General features: G+C 38.3%; 3 protein-coding genes across 3 annotated transcripts; 1 reads left to right on the top strand and 2 right to left on the bottom strand.

The window, feature by feature from the left end:
- Positions 1–3,427: 3,427 nt before the first annotated feature.
- wbp2nl (WBP2 N-terminal like) lies at positions 3,428–7,907 on the top strand. Its single transcript, XM_051102282.1, has 8 exons — positions 3,428–3,637; positions 4,815–4,923; positions 5,653–5,791; positions 5,876–5,968; positions 6,079–6,234; positions 6,317–6,397; positions 6,496–6,581; positions 7,487–7,907. Exons 1-8 carry the CDS (start codon positions 3,579–3,581, stop codon positions 7,538–7,540), a joined length of 777 nt encoding a protein of 258 aa, XP_050958239.1. The 5' UTR covers positions 3,428–3,578; the 3' UTR covers positions 7,541–7,907.
- Positions 7,908–10,821: 2,914 nt separating this feature from the next.
- On the bottom strand, positions 10,822–14,484 carry LOC127159472 (heme-binding protein 1-like). Its single transcript, XM_051102283.1, has 4 exons — positions 14,386–14,484; positions 13,231–13,369; positions 11,785–11,965; positions 10,822–11,697 (listed from the first exon to the last, which is right to left on the bottom strand). Exons 1-4 carry the CDS (start codon positions 14,461–14,463, stop codon positions 11,520–11,522), a joined length of 576 nt encoding a protein of 191 aa, XP_050958240.1. The 5' UTR covers positions 14,464–14,484; the 3' UTR covers positions 10,822–11,519.
- Positions 14,485–17,287: 2,803 nt separating this feature from the next.
- On the bottom strand, positions 17,288–18,372 carry fmc1 (formation of mitochondrial complex V assembly factor 1 homolog). Its single transcript, XM_051102275.1, has 2 exons — positions 18,171–18,372; positions 17,288–17,606 (listed from the first exon to the last, which is right to left on the bottom strand). Exons 1-2 carry the CDS (start codon positions 18,282–18,284, stop codon positions 17,403–17,405), a joined length of 318 nt encoding a protein of 105 aa, XP_050958232.1. The 5' UTR covers positions 18,285–18,372; the 3' UTR covers positions 17,288–17,402.
- Between the last annotated feature and the right edge of the window lie 3,816 nt (positions 18,373–22,188).

Here is a 22,188-nt window from a genome sequence, read left to right as displayed (position 1 = left end):
GGATGAATATTTACTGGGTAATCCACTATTTCGTAGAGGGAGGTCAACATGGCGGTCAATTTACAGGGGGGGTAACAATAACTTCAGAAAGATGACATCATTGTCTTATTTTTTACAGAGATTGTTTGCTCTATTAGTGAAATTTGTTGACTTTATCAATCTTTGTTGAATTATGTGCCAATGGTGACCATTCAAAAATGGGGAAACAGCACTTTTCACGTTTTTCTCCAAAGTTTGCATGCCTGTAACTCAAGAAATATTAAAGGTATCTTAATGCCCTTTTAGATATTGGGTCTTAACAAACTTTCCTTTTGTCATCTCTCACTCTTTTTCTAAGGTTCGCTTGCCTATAACTCAAGAAGTATATAAGATATTGTCATATGATTTTAGATTCTAGTTGTCAGTAAACTTTTCTTTTGGAATCTACATTTTCAAGGCCCTACATTATTCAGTCCAAGAGATACAGGGATCTCAATGAGGCTCCATGTCCAGTTTGTTAAATGTTGCCCATTTCAGTTTCAGGTCATTTTCGAAGAAGGGATTGTGTTCATTTTAACAGCTTCTGAAACTGCCAAGAGTTTAAACATCCAGTATTGTAACGTTTAAAACAAATGCCATAGGGAAGTGTGGCTGCTTTGCGACAAACTGCATTCACATCAATAAACCAATTTTGTGTCACCTGGAATAATTATATGTGTGTGTATATATATATATATATATATATATAGTTGAGGGCGATGAAACATCAATGTTTGTTTGTTTATTTATTTATTTATTTATTTTTCTGGGGGCTCACAATTCCTATTGGAATTGCTCCGTTTATTTTCTTTTTGTTTTTTTAACAATTACTTCACTGTTACTCCAGCAATAATGTATCTCACCATTTTCATCCCCTAAATTATTAAATACTCACAATAAAATATAATTTAGCGGTGTCACACCAAAGGACAACAAAACGTAACACTTTTGAACTGGTTCCAAAAAAAGTGAATATTTGAACAATTCTGAGACAAAAATGCACCATGTTCACATGTCATGGGCTTCACAAGGGGCTTCAGTAACACGACCACGAATGGGGTCCTTCAACTAATTAGAGTTTTCTCTGGAATTGGCCGATTTAAAATCAGGTTGTGGTGTCACACCAGAGGACGTGGATTTCAGAGACAAGAAGTTCATACACTTTCAGAAATGTATGGATGAAAAAAAAAAGATTGCCATTAACTAAAATAGACACTTGTGGAATAATGTCAGAGGTCTTTATTAACATTTTTATGCTTTTCTTTTTAATTTCTAACACTGTAATTTATTGAACCATGTTTGAGACAGTCACACCATAGGACAATTTTGACATTTGGCTCAAAAATTTAAAAAAAAAAAAAAAATCAAATAACACTGTAGTTTTTAGAACAACAGGTCCACGTAGGACAAAGAAATGTTTACCGATTCACCGCATTTTAAATAATGGCAATATTAATTATATTTATTTTTATCTTGTGGGAACTAAATCTCTCTGGGCTGAACTAAATATGCAAGACTAGTCTAATATGTCACTGTTTATAACAGTCTGTTCATCCTTTGCTGGGTCGCTTAAAAAAAAAAAAAGTGAATAAAGCTCTCATTCTGCATGAGCACTGTTTGTGAGTAACTAGATACATGTCATTTTATTATAAATAAATGTAACTGTAATCAGTTACAGTTACTGAAAAAGTATAATTTAGTGTTTACAAAAGGAGGTTACATCTGACTTTAAATCTTTAACAGATTCAGTTGATTTCTTTCAGAAATTGAGACACCAATTTTTCAGGAGTTTAGGGCACATGCTTATTTCATAACTGTTTTATTTCCTATTTGGGTTTCTTTTTTATCCTCCCAAGGCATTTTTAGATGTCAGTATGTACTGTCATAGTCATTTCTTGTTATGATCTATGACTTAAATCTGTAATTAATCTCAGGCTGATCTCAAAGCAAAAAGTGGTGACTGGATTCTGAAAGTCTGACAGTCACAGGTTTAATACTGTAGTGTAAAGCTGCTTTGACACCATCTGCATTGTAAAAAGCAGTATATAAATAATGGTGACTTGAGGCTAATCCTGTCTGCCTGAAATGTTTGAAAATGATTAAGAGTTGAAAACATTAGAAATTTAGAAAAGTAATCAAAACGTAATCAAATGTAATCAGTTACATTACTTTGATAAAGTAACTGACTACTGAGCCTATTACATTTTACAGAGGTGTGAAGATTTGTATGATCAGCGATAAAAGCATCGTTCAAAACGGTCTATTTTTATGTGCGAACTTTCAAGATACCGGTGAAACGTTGCACTTTTGTAAAATAAAGCAAGCAAACAAAATGTGCTTGACGTCTCGGTCTCTGTTGAATCTCTTCCTGAAATGAAGAAAAACTCAAGTGACACAGACATGAGGAATATATTTATGGTAACCTTTAAGGGTTTGTGTTTTGCTTAGGCTATTTTAATTATTTAAGTCACATTGGAATGTAGATCATAGCATATTTCAGAAAAAAAGTGACTTGTAGTCCAGAAAATACCATACAGCAAATTATTTAGCGGATCCCAGTTTGAAAACTCACTGGTGTTTTTCTCTGGGTTCCTTTGGTTCGGTCTGGTCGAGTTGAGGAAACAGTGTGTGTATGTTATTTATTTATTTATTTATTTATTTATTTAGTGTGTGTGTGTGTGTGTGTGTGTGTGTGTCTGTCTCTCAAGTGTCTGAGGTTCTTCGTGTTTTAGGTCAGTGTGTTTAGATCATAAATAAATCATTATGCTGTATTTTGTGTGTGTGTGTGAAATGTTTGTTACTCTTTGATATTGTAGATTTTTGTTTGTTTTTTATATTAATATTGGTGTATATTATGCACAAAATGCAAACACGTAAAAGGATTATATACGCTCATATCCTTTACCGTCTTAAGAGGTTCACTCGATTTTTATTTTATTTTATTTTATTTTATTTTTTTCAAAGCAATAAAAAGGCTTTTAATGACTGAATTTATTACGGTGAATGTGACATGTGGCAATATAAAAGAGTAATAATTAGGTTGAATGGATATTTTCCAGAGCTCTCTCTGTGTGTGTGTATTTCATAATCTTTTTTTCTTTAATCTTTAATCTTTGTGTGTGTGTGTGTATTCCAGAATTTTCTGAGAAAATATGTCTTATTGGTTGGGGACAAAGATTCAGTCGCTGCCAAATTTTGTTAGAAAACGCATTATATTCGGAAATACTGTAAGACGATAAAAAGAATGATTTTTCTGCAATATAATGTTGATTGGGGGGAACATTTTCTTCATAGATTCAAATATATAAAGACAAAACTGTATTTTTCTATTTTTAAAAAAGACTTTATTCAAAAAAAAAAAAATTCCAGATCAGTCGTCACAGCACCGCTCACGTGACGCCCGGGGCGGAGAGAGGAGTCACGTGGTGCCGGAAATAAAGTGCGCAACAGTGTATCGAGCTACTCATCACTGACCGCGGAATAACAACACACCGCGTTATTAAATAACGTCGCGCTGAAACTAACATCCGTTTCAATTGAGTGTTAATCAGCGGGTGGACATGACGCTGAACCGAAACCATCACCCGAACGGAGGAATCCTGATCCAGGCCGGGGAGAGGTAATGATATAATCTACACGACGACGACGACGACAACAACAACAACAACAACAACAACAACAACAACACAAACTACACAGCGACATAAACACCGTCAACACTTATCATCATTAACACGACATACAAGAACACGCACATGCTGTCATCTTACACACAACATACATGACATAACACACACACACACACACACACACACACACACACACACACACGTGATGACGGTTGTGTGACACTCATCATATTATGTATTTATAATGTTACATAAAAGAAATATTCAGCCGTGTTCTCATTAGCTTGGTCAGTAAAGTAAGTGTACATGTGTTCGTCATCTTATCTTTGCTGTCAGGTCTGTGGTGTCATGAATGATTGTAGTTTACTAAATGACTTCATGTAAATCCTGTGGTTTAGTGACTGTGTTTTTAGTTGACTACACAGATTCTGACCCTCAAAAACTCGCCCAAAAATGACAATTCTGTCATGAATTACTCGCCCTCATGTTGTTCCAAACCCACAGGACATGAGTTCACCTTCGGGACACAAATTAAGCTATTTTTCATGAAATCTAAGAGCTTTCTGACCCTTCATAGATGGCAACGCAACTGACACGGTCAAGACCCAGATAGGTCGTGAGGACATTATCAAAACTGCCCATGTGACTTCAGTGATTAAACTAAGTTTTATGAAGCTATGAAAATCCTTTTTTTGTGTGCAAAGAAAACAAAAACAACAAGATTGTTTAACCATTTCTTCTGTTCTGCGTCATTCTCATATTCTCACAGCTTCATAAACTTGTGGTTGAACCACTGATGTTTCATGATGTTCTTGCTACATTTCTGTGACTTGACTGATAGAAAGCTCTCGGATTTCATCGAAAGCATCTTGATTTGTGTTCTGCAGATGAACGGAGCTCTTATGGCTTTGGAACAACATGAGGGTGAGTGATTCATGACAGAACTGTCATTTTTGGGTGAACTAACCCTGTAAGATGAGATGAGCGTGAACAGTCGAATTCTCATCACAGACAGACATTGTGGCCGGTGTGGGTGATTTCTGAAGGAACTGTAGAAACCGTGTTTGTTCACATGTGTTGAGAAACTCTGTGGTGCTGTTCTGGGAACAGAGGGGTGCTTGACTTTCCAATGTGACCTCACTTCCTGTTTTCATCCGGCTCTTTCAGCATCTTGCGAGAATGCAAGAACGTTGAACTTTCTTTCAGTGACATCACGCCCAAAAACGACCTGTTCAGGGGGACCAAGAAGGGCTCCGTCTACCTCACCCAGTACAGGGTAACTATAACCCACCCAAACACATCTTAACTAGTTCATAACCTATCGAAACACAAATTAACTAATCCATAAGGCAACTAAACACATCTTAACTAAATACAGGTTAACTAATCTATAACCCACCAAAACATTTTAACTAATCCATAATCCACCCAAAACATTTTAACTAAACTAAATAACATATTCAAATGCAGGATAACTCATCAGTAACCCAGCCAAACATAGCATAGGTAATCCATAACTAATCCTACAGTTTAACCAATTTATGACACATCTCAACTAATCCATAAACTATCCAGATACAGGTTAACTAATCTATAATCTGCTCAAACACATTGTAACTAATCCATAACCCACTTAAACATATCTTAACTAATCCATAACATATTGAATTACAGGTTAACTAATCAGTAACCCAACCAACATAATTTAATCTAATCCATAGCTCACCCTAACCTTTTTAACTAATGTGCAACCCACCTAAACATAGTTTAACTATTCTATAACATATCCAGATATAGGTTAACTAATCAGTAACTCGATCAAAACCATTTTAACTAATCCATAACCCATTCAGACACAGCATAACTAATCAATGACCCACTTAAACACGGGTTAACTGATCTGTAACTCACCCAAACATGGGTTAACTGATCTATAACTCACCCAAGCACGGGTTAACTGATCAGACACAGGCACAGGTTAAGCAGGTGTGTGTTTGTGTTTCAGATGGTGTTTGTCAGCAGTACAATGAAAGAGAAGTTCTGCTCCTTCATGTTCCCGTACTATCTGATGAAGAACTGCAGCATCGAGCAGCCGGTGTTTGCTGCCAACTACATCCAGGGTTTGATCAAAGCCGAGGCGGGAGGTACGGCGCTTTACCCGGCTCGCGCTTGCCGCTTGTCGTTATTGTGTCGCCTTCGGCTCGCTCTCACGTGTGTCTCTCTGTCAGGTGGATGGGAGGGTCAGGCCAACTTCAAGATGTCTTTCCCCAGCGGAGGAGCCATTGAGCTGGGACAACACCTCTTCAAACTGGCCACCAACGGTCAGGAATCAATCTCTGAGTCACTGAGTCATTATTGAATCACTGCACATGCTGTGTGATCATGAACCAGTGCTGGACTGCTGTGTGAAACTTTCTGTGTGTGTGTGCAGCGTCTCGAGCTCCCCCGGCTCAGAACGGAGCGTTCGGATTGCCCGCAGGGATGAACGGATACGCCAGTCCAGCCATGCCACAGCCGTACCCGTACCCGTATCCCAGTATGCCGCAGGCCGGGTACAACCCCTACCCACAACCCCCTGCTGCAGCAGGTACCGCCAGACTGTCTGAGCTGAAGAGTCTCAAGCTGTCTTCATAGATGAGTTGTGTAACTGTGTGTGTGTGTGTCCGTAGGTGTGTATCCCAGCGCTCCCATGTACATGGCTCCTCCTCCTCCGTATCCCGGACCTCCTCAGGACTGGTGTCCGCCTCCAGGTAAACACACACACACACACACACACACACGCACGCTCAGAACGGATCTGTGACGGGTGTTAACAGTATCTCTGCTCACGTCTGTCTGTGTTTGTCAGTGGCTCCAGGAAATGCCAAAGCAGCAGAAGCGGCCAGCAGCGCCTTCTACAATCCCAGCAACCCTCACAACGTCTACATGCCCATGGTGAGACACACACACATCACTAACAAAACACACAGATAGTATAGTCCTCTTTTTTTTTTTTTTAGGGTTGTCCAATCGATGAATCACATCCAAAATTAAATGGAGTCTACATCTTTTTCTACAAACTGACAAATTAAAAGTTTGGTTTAATTTTAATGTTTAATCATGGGCGTCGGAACCATTGAATGTGTGTGGGACAGGACCCACCCACTTTTACCATCTCTAATTTGGCAAATATATCTGCGCACTTTTTAGAGCGCCATCAGTCAAATCCATTCCACATGACGAATGCGCTAATAGATGAAGCTCTATGCTCACGCGTATAAACAAGCAGCATCAGGGGTGGAGGAGCGGACGGAGCGAGCGCCAACGCATCAGGCGCAATCATCAGACATATTTCAAAGGAAGCGGGCGCCACGGTCCTGACCGCTTCGCTGTCTATACTAGGTGTGTTTAGGGAATATTCGCGCCTGCTGCATTCCTGTAACGCAGCAAAGTAAATAAAGCATGAATGTATCTGCTGCTCAGGTACACCTACCCCTACCCGATACTGTATTCAAACTCTTCGATTATTTCCTTCATTTTTATTTTTATTGAAAACATGCCTTTCCAATGTAAAATGAGATGTGAAAAAGCAAAAGATCGATTTTGGCAACAGGTGGACGTGAACTCGGGTCGTTTGCATCAAAATACAGTAGCTATTTGCTTTACCGCTTACGCCACTGAAAACACGTTCAAACAACTGTTTTTTGTAGTGTTGTCACGTTACTGGATAGAGGCAATATATATATTAATATATATATTGGAGGACCCACCAACATTTATTTTGCTTCCGACGCCCATGTGAGGTGATTGAGTGAATGTGAGTCATTTGATTCCTCATGTGTTTGCTGTTGTTCGTTCAGGATCAGCCGCCTCCGTATTTCCCACCTGAGAATCCAGACAAGAAGAACAACTGAACGACACGAACGCGGACTCTTGCGGACGATGACGGGAGCGATTCGCTCGTGTGCTGGATGACTCTTTCTGATCGGTTCATTTGATTCGGTGTGTTTGTCTCTGTCAGAGCTGCAGCAGCCGATTCATATATGCAGTTTTACTATTTACCCAGAAAAAAAAGTACAATTAACACTTCTGTTTCTGCTTACTCAGTTTTTAACCCTGGTGTGTGTGTGTGTGTGTGTGTGTGTGAGAGAGAGATGCTGGACTCTTCTGTAAATTCCTTTTTGATAATATAATAATCATAATTAATAGTAAAGTAGGTGATGGTGGATCAGTATTGATGGAGTTGATGTAGAGGGATGAATAAAGCTCTATATTCTCTGAGTGTTCTCCTGTTTCTGTTCATTTCATTCGTGTCATCAGTTCAAACTCACTACACATCATCTGTATTATCACAGCACTTCAGAAAACACCAAATCACACAAGCCATGGTGTAAAAAAATGACCGCAAAACAGTAAAAACAACCTGATTGAAACATGTGCGTTTGTGTGTCGGGGTTAAGCGTGAAATCTGAGCTCAAAGCTTCATCATCATCATCATCATCATCATCAGGATGTTCATTAGCGTCAGCTGACGATTGCTAGTTGAACTGGTTGCAGTTGCTGGTTAGCTTTAGCTGAGATGCTCGGGTGAGCTGAGGTCTGTCTCCAGTGCCTCTGGTCAGTAAGTACATCATCATATCTCAAGTGTTCTTGTGTTTCTGCTGCTCAGTGACGGAAAAACGAGGCTTTGAGAGACTGAATCAGAAGAATAAAGCTGTTGTGTTTGTGTGCTGATGCCTGCTGCTCAGAGCCGCGGAGACGCATCAAAATATTTTACAAACTCACTGCAAATGTTTTACTGAGACAATCATCTATTTCATGCAATTAACAAGGCATCTAATGAGATTAAATGTGAAGTCTATGTTTGATACGCTTTATTTTCATCAGTTCAGTTAATAAGAGACTTATAGCTACAGTTCTTACTTTTATTATACAAACGTGTCATTAAACGTGATTTAAATTACAAACGTTTCGAAATGGTTTGATGTAACGAAATCACGTGACTTTGATGCGCTTTGAATTGGAGACAATTACACTGCTCACAGTTGACCACAAGATCTTGAACTTGGTTTACACAAATAGATTAAAATTTAAGCTTTCAGAAACACAGTTGAGTTTTGTTAAAGGTAGGCACACTAGTAATAACATAAGACCTATTTCAGATTTATGGAATTATGCTGACTTTGTGAAATCTAAAGCTATTCTACTTTCTTTTTAAGGCCTTTAACACTATTAAACAACAAATTAAACAAATTGTTTGGTTTCACGTCTACTTTTTGATATTGACCCCGGTTTGCCCGATTTCCCCCTGTTTCTTTATTTTGGTTACTGAATTATTATGTTTAAGTATTATGCACAATCAGAATCTGAAGGGAATTTCCATCTTTGATAGGAAAACCACTCTTTTTTATAGGATAAATATAATATAGGTTGGAGAAGAGCGTGGTTGTATTTTCTAACCAATAAAACCAACGACATCTGCTTTAAAATCCTACATAAAATATATCCTGTTAACTCAACTGTTTCAAATATGTTGATATTCCTAGTACCTGCACATTTTGTGGCAACAAAGATGAAACCGTAATATATTTATTCTTTTTATGTGAATTTGTTGAGAAGTTTTGGTTTGATTTGTATTCCCTTGATTTGTTTGATTGTCTTTGCACAATCTTTTAGCTTGAAAGATACTACTTGTTATTACTCTGACTCTGCCAGCAAATCTAAAGAATATATTATCAACTTTTTTTAATTTGGTTTGGCAAATTCTACATATAAATGTATAATTTGCATGTTTTAAAGGCCATTCCAACATTTTTTGTGAGTCTAGTAGAAAACACTGTTATTAACATTTCAGATGGATCATGTGAACTAATGCTGACCATCTCAAAGCAGTGCTTCCCAACAAATGTATTCGCTCTTGTTTCAATTCTGCACTATAAGACATCTTTATACCACAACAGTATTTTGCAAGTTTACGATAAGCCAGCTATCAAAAAATTACAGACATTACAATATATTAGCTGCCCAGTGGCTTCTAAAGTCTAAAGTTGCAACCCATTGCAAAATATTTAATGGTACATATCCCTCATCTGAGTTTTTAAGACACAGTTTTAATTTCGAAGAAAATGCCTGTGCTTTCTGTAAAGATGATATAGAGACAACAGATCATCTTTTTGTGTGTGTGTGTGTATTCCAGAATTTTCTGGGAAAATATGTCTTATTGGTTGGAGACAAACATTCAGTCACCGCACAATTTTGTTAGAAAGCACATTATGTTCAGAGAATACTGTTAGATGATAAAAAGAATCATTTTGTCATTAATATAAATGTTAATTCTGGACAAATTTGTTCTTCACCAATGTAAATGTATGAAGATGAAGCCTTATTTTTCTGTTTTTAAAAGAGACTTTCTTTATAATTTCTTTCCATCTTTGGAATATATGAAAGGTAAAAAGGTCCAGAAACTTGTTGGACTAATAAGAGAGCTTGATTTACTTGAAGAGGAATAAGGAGACCCCCTTTTTTTAATTAATTAATTAATTTATTTATTTATTTTCTTTCTTTCTTTTCTCAGAATATATGTACATTTTTGGTGCTTTGTATCTGTTTTGTTAATTATGTGACTTGCTTGGTATCTGTTTACTTACATTTGTTAGTGCAATGGTATATGTATATGTGACCCTGGACCACAAAACCAGTCTTAAGTCACTGGGGTTTATTTGTAGCTATAGCCAAAAATACATTGTATGGGTCAAAATTATTGATTTTTATTTTATGCCAAAAATCATTAGGAAATTAAGTAAAAAACCATGTTCCATTAAGATATTTTGTAAATTTCCTACTGTAAATATATCAAAACGTAACTTTTGATTAGTAATATGCATTGCTAAGAACTTAATTTGGACAACTTTAATGGTGATTTTTCTCAATATTTACATTTTTTTTTTTTTTTTTTTGCACCCTCAAATTCCAGATTTTCAAATAGTTATATCTCGGCCAAATATTATCATGTCATTAAAAAAAAAAAAAAAAAAAAAACATACATCGATGGAAAGCTTATTTACTCAGCTTTCAGATGATGTGTAAATCTCAATTTCGAAAAATTGACCCTTTTGACTGGTTTTGTGGTCCAGGTACACATACGTATATTATGTTCAGTATGTTTAAGTAAAAAATAAAAGAGAGAGAGAGATCATTAAAGACATATGAACTGTATTATTTTGATAGTTTAGACCTGCAGTCTTTATCCACAAACATGTTCTCTGTCGGTTTTAGCAGGTATTTTTTTTTATTTTTTCAGCATTCGGATATTGAGAAACATCTGCTGGAAGATCAGGAAATCAAGTCTATTTAATCAGTCAGAATCTACAGCTGGTGTTTCTCGAGGGGTTAGTTATGACCTTTACTAGCAGTCAAACCTTCACCATCATCTACAGCAGATCAACATGAGGGGTTGTGGGATTCTGACCATGTGTTTGCATTAGAAAAATACAGACAGATAGATAGATAGATATATATATATAGAGAGAGAGAGAGAGAGAGAGAGTATAGAAGACAGATCGAGATGGAGAGCGACACTTCAGATTCGTTAGCTGCTACTGGAAAACAACTAGAAGAACAACTGTAAAACGATGTGTGCGTTTACACCATTGTGTATTAAACTGACATGATAACAGAGTCCAGTTGATGTCAGGCAGCAGCTGAAATAACTGTAAGCCTCAAAGTACAAATCCCTGCGTTAGAAAGAAGATCTTCACCGCAGCCTCGCTTCCCTCCGCACGCTACTAGAAGTCAACATGTCACAAACGGGTTAGGGGTCATTTTAGCCAAAACACACGCACGGACACACACTCTTCATCGTCCAGACACGTGTGTCTCACTGTCGAACGCGTCTCAGGGCTCGTCCTGCAGGAACCACACCTCGTTCCTCCGGCCGTACGGTTTGATGGGCGGGTCGTAGCTGCAGCACAGGTACTGTTTGCGCTGGAAGGGGGCGGAGTCTCCCAGCGTGCACGTCAGACGCGACGCTTCCGCGCGATACTCGCTCTCGCCTGGAAAACCGCCGAACCGCCTGCAGGGGGAGACAAACACTGTTGGGTTGTTGGGTTAGTTAGCAGTGTCTCTGCTAGAGGTGAGGCGTTACTGTGAGTTGGCCTACAGAACGTATACGGTCATCCCGGGCCGGTCCTCGATGCGAATGGATGAGTCGGTCGGGGTGGGCGGGCTGATCTGAAAGGATGATGGGATACGCAGAGCGGCGACCAGGCGGCGGTTCAACGAGCCGTCGTCACGCGGGAACACTGTGAAGATGACTGGGACGGGCGTGTTCATGACCTCACCTGTGCAAACACAGAGACGCTGTAAAACACAGAAGACTCACAAATACACATCATTCAAACTGCTGCAATAGTCATAATAATATAGGCAGCAACAGATACTGATGCTCATCACCTTTAAGCGAACAAAGTTTGAATCAATCTTCATTTTGATCTAGGCTCTGATTGGCTGTTTATCTATTAGCAGCACTCTGATTGGCTGTTTGCATCGTTTTGTTTGGCTGTTTGTCTGTTTGCATCGTTTTGATTGAAGCACTCTGATTGGCTGTATGTTGGTTTGCAGTGCTCTGATTGGCTGTGTTTCTGTTTGCAGTGCTTTGATTAGCTGCTCATTTGTTTGCAGTGCTCTGGCTGCGCGTCTGTTTGAAGCACTCTGATTGACTGTACCCAAGACTTGTCACTCATACAGTTTTGAATGGGGAAAGGCACAACGCTCATTATGGCCGTGAAGCCCCACCTTCTTAACGGAAGAGCCAATCATTGACTAGTCAGCGCATCACTGCAGCTGCCACTAGAAGTCCCGGTTGCTATAGAAACAGTCAGTATTCTGAGACGTGTGCTTAGTACTGCGACTTTCCTTAAAGGGACTTTGGCAGTATGTAGGTTTGCAGTGCTCTGATTGGCTGTGTGTCTGTTAGCAGTGCTCTGATTGGCTGTTTGTCTGTTTGCAGTTCTGATTGGCTCTGATTTTAAATGGCTGTGTGTCAGTTTGAAGCACTTTGATTGGCTGTGTGTCTGTTTGCAGTGCTATGATTGGCTGTTTGTCTGTTTGCAGTGCTCTGATTGGCTGTGTGTCTGTTTGCAGTGCTATGATTGGCTGCATGTCTGTTTGAAGCACTCTGGCTGTTTGTCTGTTTGCATTGTTACGATTATCTGTTTGTCTGTTTGTTTGCATCAGTCTGATTGGCTGTGCATGTGTTTACATCATTCTGATTTGCAGCTTGTTTGCAGAGTTTTAAATGGCTGTTTGCCTGTTTGCATCATTCTGATTTGCTGTTTGTCGGTTTGCAGCACTGTGATTTGCTGCGTGTCAGTTTGAAGCACTTTGATTGGCTCTGTGTCTGTTTGCAGTACTCTGATTGGCTGCTCGTTTGTTTGCAGTGCTTTGATTGGCTGTTCGTCTGTTTGAAGCACTCTGATTTGATGCTTGTCTGTTTGCAGAGTTCTGATTGGCTGTGTTTGTCTTTGCAGTGCTCTGATTGGCTGCTTGTTTGTTTGCGGAGTTCTGACTGGCTGTGTGTCGGTTTGGAGCACTCTGATTGGCTCACCTTGTTCGTTGTCTCCGCTCATGTAGGCGAGAAGCTTCCGCTGCAGATCACCTGACACCTGATCGAAGCTCCGCCCCTCCAGACTCACACACACGTACTTACACGCGTCATAGCGGCGCACCTCATAGCTCACCCCATCCTGACAGAGACAGAACACAACTGGAATTAGCAAAAAAACATCCTAAGAGTAAACAGAGACACAAACCTTTCTTTTTTTTATTTACCATTATTTATATAGCGCCCTTTACAAAACAGATTGTGTCAAAGCAGTTTTGAGGGAGAGAGAGACAGAGACGGACAGCAGTGAGTCTGTTAGTTTGAGCAGAACAAACGCCTTCAGCCACAGAACACACACTGAAACACAGCGTGTGAGTGTGAGCTGTAATTATTGTCTGTCTAGGTGTCAGTTGGACTCTGTAATTAATGCTGCTTTGCTAATATTAGCTCATGTGTTTAATTATTCATATTTGGCCGTGTGTGTGTGTGTGTGTGTGTGTGTGTATTGTGTGTCAGCTGTAATTAACAGTGTTTTAACGGCTCAGATCTCATGACTGTGAGACATTTTAGCTCCGTCTCTGAGATTCATCTTGTGACACGAGCACAAAGAATCATTCGCCACCAATATGATATTATATCTATGAATCAAGCATATTATTAACACCATAAAGGTTTTCTGCATTTCTGCACACTGACACGACTGTCGTGTAAAAATCTTATTCTCTCAAACATCACCTCCAAACACAATGATATTTCACATTTTAAATGAATATCTGCATTAATTAAATGTACTACAACAAAAAATACCATGTTATACTTAAAAATATACTTTAACTTAATACTATTCTGAATTTTTTATGTGAGAGTTGTAATGGTGTGTTGGACTCATAAAGCTCCTACAGTACGCTTCATTTCTTTAGTGAAATATTCTAGTCTCAATTCTTTCTTATGATTTTTTTGATGAAATAAGTGAACATTTACTACTGAAGCTTTGACCACAATACAAGCACACACAAACAAACACAGGTTAACAACAGGCAGATGTTTAGTTAGTGAAGGTGCAGAGTGATGTTAACTATCAGTAACTATCACTTCAGTCTAACAGACAGTTATTACAGTGTGTGTGTGTGTGTGTGTGTGTGTGTGTGTGTGTGTTACCTTGCACTCGGTGCTCAGCAGTTTATACTCGCTCTCCTCAGTGGCTCCAAGCAGCCAGTTTTTGATCATGAGAAACATGCTGAAGGCAGCTGCCGCGACTCCGTCAGGTGTGTGTGTGTGTGTGTGTGTGTGTGTGGAGCGGCGCGTCTCCTCCCTCCTGCTTCATCATCACAGAACAGCCCAGATCATTACACTTACAGAGTCCAGAGCGCAGAGACGAGACGCAGCGTCTAGAGCCTCAAAACGTGCCTGAGTCGATAAGAATTAACACTGATTCACCTCAGAAAACACACTCAAACATGTTCACCTGTTTTTGGAGTCTTGTGTTGTTTGTTCGTGTTTTTTAAGAATGAAGGCATCACATACGCTATCTGTGTTTGTCTGTCTAATTTGACTAGATTCTACTGAGTGACACATTTTTTTTTTTTCTTCAAAGTGCTGTAGAGTTTGATCAGAGGCACAACATTTGATGGAAACTGAAGTGAGTCTGCACATTGTTTTTTTTTGTTTTTTTTTTAGCTTTTCTTTCACTGTTCTGATCTTCCCAGATTCAAGGTGTTTATGTTAGGAGTTCACGCATTCACTGGGAATCGAACCCATGGCATTGGTGTTGCTAGCGGCATGATCTGCTGCAGAGCAACAGTATTGTCCTGAATTGTAAACTTACACAGTTCAGATACGATGAGAAAAAGTCCTAAATGATCAGAAACACTTCAGTGTGTTAAGTGTGTTTGTAAACTGTTTCAAAGGCTCCGAGTCAAAGGTCAGAGGTCACAACCTTCATTTATTCTAGTAACAGTACAATATGTGGAAGAGGTCACGCAATAGTAGAGCTCGTGAATTATTCATTTCTGAGGCAACACGATTAACACCAGAATGAGTCTGTGCGATCGGAGGAATCGGTAGACTCTAAATTATTCTTGGATTATTAAAATATTACAACCAATTACAGCAATTATTAAACAGAAATGGTATAAAATATCTGCTTAAGATTACAAATAATTGTGAGTTATTTTATCACATATAATTATACACATTGATTTTGGCACTGTCAGGACATAACAACACATCAGAATGATTACACGTCATAGCACCTTGAAAATCATAACAAGCGATGTCTTACTTTGGAAACTGTAGTTCTATCCTTAAATATGAAAAGATCAAACAGATTCAAGAGTTCATCCACATTTCACAAAAAGCTTTTGGATGTAATTATATTATATGTCAGACATTGAAGTGAGCTGCTGTTTATGTCACCCTTCTGAGGAAGATTCATTCACTTGTTTTGTACCTAAACAGATATTGTGATCAGATTTGTTAATGTTCATCTGGTCTCATTTTGTAAGTGACTTTTCTTTGTGTTTTCACGATGTTTTCTTTGGATTGGTTGACTACTCGAAAGAGAATATATGAAAAATGATAACTTCATTAAATTATGTTCCTGCTAGCTAAAGAATTTCACATACATATTCACAGTTTCACATTGTGAACCCCCTCCGATAAGTCCTTATCTGGATCAAAAGATTCGCTCATTCGCTCCGAAGTTCCGATCTGAATAATGATTCACGAGTCATCATTTCAGACAAAGAATCGGAGCGCGGATCGTTCAGTTCACAAAATGGTTCGCGAACCCGCAGTGAATTTCACAATCAAATGATTCACAGTAGCTTTACAAATAAAATATCCATATTTCCCTTCCAAAGATAACATCCAACGCAAATCTCCTCCATACTGAGGTGTGGTAACCGGTTTACTGTTAACTAGTGAAACACTCCATTAATATGACGAGCTGCAGCTCAGAATACATGTTAGATGGAAACATTGTGCATTATGATGGAGTTTGTAGCTTCATTCACTGTATTTGAAATAGTTTGAGCTGCAGTTCAATAGAAATCAGTTAAAAGAAATCCAGTCATCTCACGCCATTCAAGACAATCTGACATTTATCAGTATACATTCAGTAATAAATATTCGAGAAATTATTGTTGTATCTGATTGTTTTAGTCTATTATGACGAGTGTTGGAGGTAACACATTACAAGTAATGCAAGTTATGTAATATTATTACTTTTTCCAAGTAACTAGTAATGCATTACGTTTTAATTGACAAGAAAATACATGAGTTCCTTTTTCCAAATAAGTAACGCCAGTTCCTTTTCCCCCCAGTTATTGATTAAAAGTTCTCCTGTCCCCATGTTGACAGAAATCAGGATGTTAGTTCTAGAATAAATGTGAACATGCATTAATTCATCTCACTCACAAAAAACTGATTCAGTACTCCTCAAAATGAATAAAAACAGTGAAATTCAACTCAGAATATGACGCAACCCTGCAAAAATTAAATATGTTAAATAACACAAATATCCTTTATGCATTTAATCCCATTTTATTAACCGGTGTCTTTGCTGCCGACCTTCGATGATCCAATTCAACCATACTAATAAGCAAAAATTACTCAAGATAATTTAACACTTGTCTTCCGTCTTTTTATTGCTGAAGAGTTGACATTTTTTGTCTTCTGTGCTCTACTGTACAGACATGAATTTACTTTTCTCAAAGCCTATGGCTTTTGGTATGAAAAGGTTTTTACATTTGCCAAAAAATATAACTTTTTATATAGAAACAAACAATCAAGCACTGCTTAGATTTAACAAGTAATGCTAAAGTAAAGTAACACATTACTTTCCACTAACGTAATTAGTTACTTTTATAATAATTAGTAACGCAATTAGTTACTTTTTTAGGGAGTAACTCGATATTGTAATGATTATTTTTAAAAGTAACTTTCCCCAACACTGATTATGACATCGAAAAGATGGAAGATGTGTTCTGTCTGGTAAAGTGGATTTACTGTGGGGTTTATGATTTTTGTATCTTTCCAACACAGATTCACTGACACACTGTTCATGACTTAAAGAGAAGCAGTTTATTTGAAGAAATAACAACAGTCAGAACTCAAAGACGAACGCGCTCTCTCACACACACACACACACACACACACACACACTCGTGTGGTCTTCACGTCTCCCAGCCTTTGCCGCCCGGTTGAGTCGGGAGTCGGAGCCCCACGAGTCCCGCCACCTCCTCGGGTGCGCGCTCGCCGCGCCCGTGATAGCGCTCGTGCAGACGCAGGTGCAGGCGCGTGGACGTCAGCAGACAGAGATACGTGCGCGCCGCGTGGAGAGCCTCCATCCGCGCGCGACAGAACTGAGCGCCGGTCACCTGAAACACAAACCACACACACACACACACACACACACACACAGCGGCTCAGTGCCTAATCCGGATCAGATCGGGTGTCAGACGCGGATCGCGTTTAAGCGTTCGGATGCGTCACACTGACGCGGTTCAGAAGCGCTGTTAAATCTTCATGTGGAAAAACCAGCTTCATGAAGTAAAGCTCGTGTTTCATTGACTGCACGAGACCCGGTGTTTCACGACACACACCGCATCCAAACAACACCGAACCCGTCTAGTGTGCGATTTATGCTGCTCACAAAACAAACACGCGCTGATGAAGCACGTTCGTTATCAAATATAGTGTGGCAGACTTGAAGGTGCTTCATCAAAGTCTTGTGAATCGAGCTGAAGTTGTTTTTTTCTGTGACGGATTAATGTTCTATAATAAATGAAAAACGGAGCGTGTGGACTACAGATCACTACAGATCAATCCGTTCGGTTCAATGAACCGAGTCCCAGCCGTTAGAGGTTCGGTACATGCGCGACACCGCATAACGGCTCAGAGTCGGCGGACTGGACCGAGCGCGTGCGTTCCGTTAACGTTACCTGGTTTCTCTTGAACTGCTCCAGCACATATTTATAAACGAGAGTGTTTCTGTAATCGGAACCCTTGGCGATCCGGATCTCCTTCAGTATCCCGCGACAGGTCACGGCCGCCATCACGACAGACAGAACGAGTCGAGCGCGGACACACGCGGATCCAGCGGACAGACCGAACCAATCACACCCAGAACGAGTCGTCGTCGTCTTCTTCTTCTTTTGTTAAATGGCCGTTCACTCCGTAGGAGCATTACCGCCACCTACTGTATATCTTGTGCACCTGGGTGACGAATCTGTATTTTATTTATTTATTTATTTTAATTAAAAAAAAAAAAAAGTACCCCACCCACCCAAAGGATCAGAGCCCAGGCTCCAGCTGACGCTGCGTGTTCAGCTCCTCCAACTTCCCCAGAACGAGTCGAGCACAGCGATGAGATCCTTATGAATTATAGCAATAAACATTTTCAGAGAGAGCAAGCGATGCGATTACAGCGATAAATGTTGAGATAATGTAACAAGTAAATGCATTTAAAACATTTTTGATCAGAAGTTGTAGAGAAAGCATGAAAATAACCCATAAATATAAAAACAATGGCAAACAAAAAACTGGCAAGGTATTTAATTCTTTAATATACTTATGGAAAAACTACTGACAAAAGTACTTTCATTTGATCACGTCCAGTCGCTGTGGTTAATTGTGTGTGTTTGGTTAAAAAAGAACTGGTTCATAGTCGTTCGTTCGAGACCACTTTGTTTTGTTTTTTTAAACAGTATGTTACATACAGATAATCACATACAGAGACGAAACAAAACAGAGAGAGAAAACAAACAAACAAATATGCAACCAGAAGACACTAAGGATGAATAAAGAAATACAGTTTTCATTGCTTTCAGATGAACAGAATTTTGGATAGTTTCCATGAACTTCAGTCAACTCTGAATAAAGAAAGAAGAGTTTTGGAGCCAGTAAACTTGTGTTTGTGTATATGAAATTTGGCTAACAGGAAACACAAATTAATAATGTAAGATTGTATCTTCCTGTAAGTGGTCAAATAATAAAAAAAAAAAAAAAAAAATCAAAAAGAGATGTCACTTACAAAATAAAATTAGACAAACATTAAAAATTCTGACCAAACGTGTGCTGTTGAATCACTAAAAAGAGCCAGTTCATAAGAGTCGTTCGTTCTGTAATAATACTGCTTTGGTTGCGGAGTCTATTAAATCATGCAGCTTTTCAGTAGTAAAGCAATTTTTGGTATTGTCAACAAAATGTTTTGATTTTTACTGACAAATATTTTGAAAATCTAAGCAAGTGCTGTATGATTCAAAGATGATTTTTTTTTTAAGTTGGTTCTTTTTAGTGTATCAGTCAAGGTTTTTAATTTGAATAAATCTTGAAGTATGAAATGAACAGGCTTCAATGCTGGAACTATTGGTAGCAGTGTCACAATTTTTAGGGTGTTCTGAGTGGTTGCTATGTTGTTGCTACATGGATTTGTGACGCATCACTGTTTCTCATTGGTCAAATATGATTTATTTTAACCCTTCATTACGCGTTTAAAAAATTTTCATTATTAAAGATAAATACTGAAAGTTCAGTCAGAAACACCGAGTGACACAAGCTGAAAACAGATTCTTTTCATTTACGCTCCGATTTATATTAAATTATAGTGAGAAGCTGTTTTTAATACAGAAATTTTACACAGTGCTGTCATATTCAGATGTGAAACAGCAATCATCATCTGTGTCCCTGGACCACAAAACCAGTCATAAGGGTCAATTTCTTGAAATTGAGATTTATACATCATCTGAAAGCTGAATAAATAAGAACAATATTTGGCCGAGATACAACTATTTGAAAATCTAGAATCTGAGGTTCAAATGAAGGTCTTAGCAATGCATATTACTAATCAAAAATTAAGTTTTGATATATTTGCGGTAGGAAATTTTATTGTTGGCTACTGCTACAAATATACCTGTGATACTTAAGACTGGTTTTGTGCTCCAGGGTCACATATGGGAAATAAAAACCTTTTTGTGTAGAAAAAATCAGAGCTCCAGAAGGCGTCTGTGAGATCTGGACTCTGGAAGAACATTCAGGAGTCAGAACTGCAGTGGTTTTGGATCAGACTGGCACAGGTTTTGTGATTAAACAACGTGAATGCAGTATTTTGTGTCTGTTTGTTTTGAGTGATGTGTTTCTAAATCAGCATGTCGAGTTAACAATGAGGAAGTGTGCAGTCCCAGTGTTCCTAGTGTTCTTGAGCTGGTTATGATCAGTGTGTGTTTGTGTGTCGTCACATTACAGTCAGTTTCAGTGTCCTTACTGTCACTAACAGCGCATAAAGTGCAGTGAACGGTAAATCTGGTTACGCTACAAACCCAGTGTGCTCATGATTACGATCAGGGGCGTTTCTAGGATTTGAAAACATCTGGGGCTGGGGGCAAAACATCAGGGGCTAGTAATGGTGAATGGGAGATCACATCATAATTATGTAAGATTTTGTTAGACACAGGTGGGTGAATCAGGATCCTTCTAGGGAGGTCCGAATGGCATGCCCCCAGAAGAAAATTTGATATATTTTAAAGTTAACTTCATTAATCTGGTGCACTTTGAGAGTTCAAAAATAGGAGCTATAAGTTAACCCATGTTCAGTGTGCAAGTTGAAGGTTGAAAAAAGGTTGATGACCTGACTCTGAAAACATCTGATCATGAACTGATCGTTTGAGCAAAGTCATATTGTGCTTTCGATTTTAGTTCATTTGACAGTTACTCTGCCGAAGCAGTGGCACAAAACAATTGTTACACTATGAAAAAAAAAGTAAATAGTAATGCAAATAGCAAACATATCAAAGCATTATCACAAAATTATAACTTTACAAAAATAAATTACACAAATAAAATAATACATTTAAAAATATATATTTGCATGCAAAAATAGGGCCCCATTTATTTTTTCAAATTCCATTTTATTTTATTTTTTTCTAAATTCTGTTTTAATTTTTCTGGACTCCTTTTTAATGGGTAAATTTAATTTTATTAATCAAAAACATGTCTAATTAATTAAAACAATGAAACTTATACAATTTAACGTCAGTTTATCAAAGGTTAAGTTATGTTTAGGGCCCTATGAAATGTTTTATTTTTTCTCACCTTATATTTTATTGTTACCAAATTTGTTTTAGCATGTCTATTTATTTAAATGCATTAAAAAACTTTTATTTATTTCTACAACAGCCTTATGAAATTCTGTGTTGTGTATTTATTTTTTTCTGGTTATGAAATAAAGTCATAAAATATTAATTTATCTTTTAATTCATGAAAATTAAATTTTATTTTTGGCAAATAAAGGGCATGTACTAATAAAATGTAAAAGATGGAAGGAATATTGTGTAACAAAGTTTTATTAATTTTTCAACAGTAGTAGTAGTACTGTAGGTACATGCATTCTACTGAATGATAGTAATGTGTTTCTGCCACAATGTCTACAAGCTAAACTTTTATTTTGACGGGTTTCCGTGAATACCTTTACTTTTCTGTGAGTATATAACCCTGGTTTACTCAGATGAAACAGTGAACTGCTCACGAAGTAGTCTCAGAGCAGTTCTTGAGACGTTGTTCATGCATTTTTATGGCAGACGCTGAAATCACCGCGAGCGTCACGCGCGCTTCAGTGTGTAGTAAAGGAAACTCATTCATAAAGAGACACGCAGAACATGCAGCGTTCATATTTAAATGATATTTTGCGGCGTAATATTTTCAGATACTAGTCCATATCGCGATTTGATTGAAGTGTAATGACCGGCTTTCGATTAATTCATTCAAACTTTGACAAATTCCGTGAATTCTTCGGAAATCATACAGCGATACAAAAACATTCGGGGCTAAAGAAAAACGAGCCCCGAACGATAAGCCCTAACGACGCCCCTGATTACGATAACGCATTGAAATATAATAGGAAATACCAATTTGCAACATTAAGCAGCATTACGATATACGAACTATTTTTGTTCAGCTAAAATA

This window comes from Labeo rohita, unplaced genomic scaffold (assembly GCF_022985175.1).
Source record: "Labeo rohita strain BAU-BD-2019 unplaced genomic scaffold, IGBB_LRoh.1.0 scaffold_219, whole genome shotgun sequence".
Taxonomy (NCBI): Eukaryota; Metazoa; Chordata; class Actinopteri; order Cypriniformes; family Cyprinidae; genus Labeo; species Labeo rohita.
Note: the sequence above shows the minus strand (reverse complement) of the source record. Positions and strands in the feature narration are given on the sequence as shown.